The 6,199-nt window shown below is 31.5% G+C and overlaps 1 protein-coding gene across 3 annotated transcripts in view; it reads right to left on the bottom strand.

The window, feature by feature from the left end:
* Nucleotides 1–5,952, bottom strand: part of LOC106467119 (transcription initiation factor IIB-like) — a 68,583-nt gene extending 62,631 nt beyond the window's left edge. For all 3 annotated transcript variants that reach the window (XM_022395248.1, XM_022395247.1, XM_013927437.2), the window contains exon 1: nt 5,889–5,952. In XM_022395248.1, the coding sequence (XP_022250956.1) occupies nt 5,889–5,905 (17 nt within the window). In that variant the 5' untranslated portion in view covers nt 5,906–5,952. The remainder of the gene's footprint in view (nt 1–5,888) is intronic.
* Between the last annotated feature and the right edge of the window lie 247 nt (nt 5,953–6,199).

The raw sequence follows: 6,199 nt of genomic DNA, 5'->3' as shown, positions 1-6,199 counted from the left end.
ACTTTCAATGCCTAGCCCCAACTTCTCAAACACTAAGCCCTGTTGTACTCAAAACCCCCACCTTCCCCAGAAATCCACTTCTCAAGCCATGCCTATTATTAACCCCAATTCTTCTCTGAATTCCCAACTTTCAGGGGGTGGTCAGTTTTTTTTGCTCAAAACACGTTTTTTTTTTAATTAAACCAAGCAATTACTGACTGTAACTTTCAGTACCGTGTAAGTTGCCATTTTCAATTACCTGAAATCAGCTGTTTTAACTTCAACCAGAGTCGAGTATTACCAGGTACGCCAATAAGCGGCCAGACTGAATATCTGGCCAGGTACCCATGCATCCCTAATATATATATATATATACATCATCTTCACTGTGGTCAAATACTTATTACAGGGTTCTGCCAGGAATTATTGAGTGCCAGGAAATTCTAGGGTGAGAAATATTCAATTTTTTTTAAGTGAAACATGAATTTTGGTGGAATGAAAAGAAATTGACAGCTTGTCACTAATATGTGTGTGTTTCTATAATTTTTATTACAAATATAATTCAATAAAAAAAACTATACACATACCTCAAACTAAGTATAATTCTTCTTCATATTTCATAAGTTAAAGGTTTGACTTGAAAATAGGGGATAAGAACAGTAATTTAACAATAATGTGCAAGTGTACATTATTTACCATACCTCTGTTAACACAGTACATTTTGTAAATAATTTTTGACATTTGTTAGCTAATGGAACCTAAATAATGACTTATTTTTTATCATACTATTTATCAAGCATCAGTTGTATCATTCTTTAGCATTGAATGAGTTTTATTAAATGTTTAATGTTGCACAGAAGCTGTATTATACTATAATAATTCATATTGAATATGATATATTAACTAAAAGCTGATCATTTGTAAGACCTTGCATCACAGGATATAAGCAAGATAGCAAAAAATTAATAAAAGTAAAAGACAATAAAAAACACACACATAGTGAATAGAACCATTTTCTAGTCTTGTTTTGAATAAAAATCTCCCTTTGTGTCTCATATACATATTATGTCCACACCTACAAAAAGTCCACCATATTCCCTTGCACAATCAATAAGCTGTTAAATAGTATCTTAAGCAATTCACTAAACTGTGAAGTAAGCACATCTTAAAAAGTAGCTCTGATGATGTAATTTTTGGATGAAGTCATACTTTGCTACTGAGATGGTGCAAATCCAACAAATAGACCATGACACAAGGCCAAGGTAAAACAGAAATTTGAAAAAAATTTTTGCATCACAAACAGTTCTATTAGAGCTTAGCACAAAGTTCACTCTGGATATGCATTTTATTAATATTTTGATACACATCTCATCCTGAGATCACACACTATACACTTCAGTGAGTTACAATTCAACAACAGTTAGACAAGACTTAAGCATTTGTAAAATGTGCTGTTGCTCACAGATGAAAATTTTAACAACAAATCATTATATTAACTAACAATATTATTATTAAAACTTTGTTTTATTGTGGTAGAGCTTAATGAATAAATATAACCAAAGCGGGTCATACTAAACACAAACAAGAAAGAGAATATACTTCTTGAAGGAAATAAGAATATATTTTACCATGTTTCTCATTTTTTTACAATAAAATTAAAAGTGAAAAACACACAGAAAAGGAAACAACGAGGAAATGATGGCAACAAAACGTAAAAAAATAATGTTTTGGGACAACATGGCACCTATAGGGCCAACTTGGTTGTTCCATTCTCTAAACTAAATCTATTAATAAATTAATATAAAAAACATAACCTCAAAGCCAGCCCTTATTATTCATATATTTATTAAGCTTTCTCTTAAACTCACTTAAATTTACTGCCTCCACAACATCCAAAGGCAACTCATTCCAAAGGGCAACCATGTTAGAAAAATAAAACTGTTTTAGTTGAAGATGACTCCTACCCTGCCAAAATTTATATGTGTCACCTAGTCCTACTATTCCCACTGTTAAGTATGAAAAAAGATGATGCATCAACACTATCAATTCCCTTTACAATCTTAAACACATAAATCAGATCCCTCTTAACTCTTCTTTTTTCAAGAGAAAACAATTTGAGAGATTTCAAACTGTCCTCGTATGACAACCCCTCCAACCCAGGTACCAGTCCAGTAACCCTTCTCTGAACCCTTTCCAGCAATTCAATGTCTTTCCTAAAGTAAGGAGCCCAAGATTGAATATAATATTCCAAATGTAGCCTACCCAGTGACCGACACAATGAAATTATAACTTCTTTAGACTTGTATTCCATATTTATGTAAATACAACCTAAAATCCTATTTGATCAACTGAGACTGATCAACCATTACACCAAGATCCCTTTCTTTCATGACACTATTAAAGTTATTCCCATCCAAATTGTATTTATAATTCAAATTGTGATAACCCTCATGCATTATCTTGCACTTATTATAATTAAAACCAATTTGCCATATATTTGCCTAACTCAATAAATGATCTAAATCCTTTTGTAAAGCAGCAACATCTTCTTCACAGATAGCAACACCTAAAACCTTAATATCATCTGCAAATGTAAGTAATTTATTGACCATTCTTTCATCTATATCAATAATGTAAATCAAAAAAAGCAAATGTCCTAAGACTGAGCCCTGAGGTACCCCACTTGTGACATTAATCCAGTTTGACTGCACTCCATTTACATGAACCCTCTGCTTTCTTTCATCCAACCACTCTTCTATCAAATTTGCTAACTTATCCCCCACACCTATACAGATAATATTTTTTACAAGCCTTTTATGTGGCACCTTGTCAAATGCTTTCTGAAAATCCAAATACACCAAATCTACACTCTTACCCTCATACAGATAAGCAGTAACCTTTTCAAAGAATGTCAAAAGATTTGTAAAGCAAGATTTTCCCTTAGTGAAACTTTGTTAAATGACCTTGCAAAGTATCTTTTATCAGACTTTCCAAAACTTTTCCCATAACTTAAGCAAGACTGATGGGTCTATAATAACTGGGACAATTTTTATCACCTCCCTTGAAAAGGAGAGTTACATTAGCTAATTTCCAATCCTCATGTACCTGCCCACTATTCAAGGATTGATAAAAAATAGTAGCAAGTGGCTTACATATCTAATCCTTTTTGATGTCCTATTTTCCTGTTTCACCAACTTTCTTGATCTTCTACAATCCTCTAAATCTCCTGTTATACCAGTCAATTTAAATTTCTTAAATTTATGATGCTTTCCTTTAATTTTATCTTTTATACTCTTTGTCAGCCAACCTGGTTTTTTACTTGCAGCTACCCTTTTCTTTCTATAAGGAACGTGTTTACCTTTAATATTTAAAAAATTACCACATCTGATCAGTGTCTCCAGATAACTCAGCTGTCCAATTCACAACAGATAATTCTTGTTGCATTCCTTCAAAATTTGTTTTGAAATTTATAACCAAAATATCATTATTCCTTATCTCCATATGGAGCAAAACATTGAATCTAATAGAGCAATGATCACTTGCACCCAGACATTCACCAATTTCCACCCTCTCGATCATTTCTATATTTGAAGTTAACAATAAATCTAAAATAGCATTGTTTCTGGTAGGTTCCTTGACTAATTGGTGTAAAAAGCCTTCTTGAACAGTTTCCAAAAACCTTTATCCTCATAGTTTGACTCTAGAATTTCCCAGTCTATATGCCTGAAATTAAAATCACCCATAATTATGACTTCATTAACAGCTGAAATCTTAACCTCATTGTAAAGTTTCTCACTAATTTCATCAGCATCATTTGGTGTGTAACAAATTCCCACTAAAGCCTTTTCCTTTTATATCCACTAATAGAAACCCAAATGGATTCAACCTCCTTGCTGTTATCTCACCTTCAACAGGACGTAACTCACACTTTAGATATAAAGCAACTCCTCCCCCTCTTTAATACTTTATCCCTATTAAATAGCCTGTAACCCTGTATTTCAAAGAAATTTCTGTCATCAAAATCACCTATGTTTAACCATGTTTTAGTTATTCCCATTATATGAAAATCCTTCATTTCTACCAGTGCTCTAAAGTCATCTATTTTATTTCTTATACTTCTAGCATTACAACAGTAACAATTAAGCCTACCCTTATTACTACTTCTATACTCATTTCCTATGCTACACTTTTCTCTGCTTCTTATTCTTTTTGCATTTAGTTTATCCTGGCCCTCACCACTATCTAGTCCTAGTTTAAAACTTCCCTTACAGCTGAGTTAATAGCCCTTGCAAATAAGCCAGCCCCTACTCTATTTAAATGTAAACCATCCATTCCAAAAAGTTCCCTTCTCTCATTAAACTGATCCCACAAGTCCAACCAGCCAATCTGCTCATCCTTACATATTAATAAAAGCTTAGCATTCAGTGCTAGTGACCTATTTATAATTTCATCCCCACAATTAATTTTCAGTGGTATCCCTAACATAATTAAGTTATGGCCCTTTTCTTCAAATGCCTTTAGGGACATTTTGTACTTATCAATTAACTCCTCTGACCTACCATTCCTTACATGTACCACAAAACTGCATCTCTGCTAGCCCTCTTTGTTATATCTCCTCTGTCAGTTACATCCTTGGTAGCATAATCTGATTATTTTCTCCATATTTAGCCCACACACTATCCTATCCACATGCCTTGTCAAGGAATCACCTATAAGTATAACCACCTCATCACATCCTTCTCTGACCCTTTTGTTTTCCTTCCCTGCAGTAGTTCCTTGTTTGTAGAAGCAAAGGGCTGAAATTTGTTGCTCAATAGAATAGGCTCATTACAATTAAATTCACTACATTTAGCCCTAATAGTATTCTAAGAGGTCAACATTAGTTCAAACACAGCATAAAAGGACACATGTGGAAAGAAATGCCTATATTATATATTATAGTGAGACAGCAAACATGTTTCCCATAGTCTGTGAATCTCCTCAATGCATACATCCTTACACCAGCCATACATGAACTAATATCAAACAAGAAAATAATATAAATTTTCAGACATTGTGTACAACTTACTAGTTTTAACGTGCAGTTTGGTATTAAGAGGTATCATCTGAAGTTGATTGGTATTAGAATATAAATATTTTATTAATTTTGGCTTAACTAAGCTATTGTTACTAGATTCAAATATTTATCACTGTAGACTGTAGTATCTCATATTTTCCAATTATTAAAGAATTCCAAAATTAAATGAATTTAAGTATCTCGTATAAATGTAATAATTGATTAAATTAAAAAAGGGTGATCCAAATCTACAGATTTACTAGAAATTATAATATAAAAATTACGCTAGGTTAAGTTTTGTTAGACCTACATTAAACTTAACTTAAGGTAAGTTAAACGGATTATAAAAACTAAAAGTATATTTTCACAGTTATTATGATAATAAGAAGTTCAATATTATTAATAGGCAAACATCAATATTACTAGCAGTAGTACTAGTAGTATTAATAATTACTTGTAAGTTGTATTACTATATTATTATTAGTCCTATGTATTAAATCTGGGTTTATGATTAAGTTAAATAATTGTAGAAAATATGAAACATCATTTAATTTTGATCTTCGAAGAAAAGCTCTAAGTTCTAACGTCATAAGTTGTTAATTATTTTCCGTCGTCCGAAGTGGTGAAGCCTTTATTTTACAATTAACATAAATCGTTATTAAAAACGTTAAGAAGTTTCTTGTTTTATTATTTATCTATTCAATTTTAACCTTATGTAATGTCTTTTAGCATAAGTAAAACATATTCAACACTCGAACCTATGTATCACAGGTTCGAAAACATTAATATGATAAATAAATTTGAAAGTTGAACTTAGTATTACAATTTTTTTAAAATGAGGCTTAGGACATACCGTGAACTAGACGCCATAACGTACTACGATTTACTCGTATTCTTGAGTTCACATTGTGTGTATTCAGCTGAAATAAAATAAAGGAGTCATTTACAATTTAAACTTTAAAAAGTTTACATTTATATTTGTGTACAATCTCGAATTGTCATGAAATATTTAAACTGTGAAATTCCAATTTATCTTTGCCTTTATTGATTTATTTGATTATATACAATATATAATTAAGTAATTAATTGATATAAATAAATAAATAAACAATTGAATCAAAAAACGGCTATAACATTAGTTTTTTATTGTTGTTGTTGTTTTGT

The sequence above is a fragment of the Limulus polyphemus genome, unplaced genomic scaffold, assembly GCF_000517525.1.
Source record: "Limulus polyphemus unplaced genomic scaffold, Limulus_polyphemus-2.1.2 Scaffold2495, whole genome shotgun sequence".
Lineage (NCBI taxonomy): Eukaryota > Metazoa > Arthropoda > Merostomata > Xiphosura > Limulidae > Limulus > Limulus polyphemus.
This window is presented reverse-complemented; position numbering and strand designations above follow the sequence as displayed.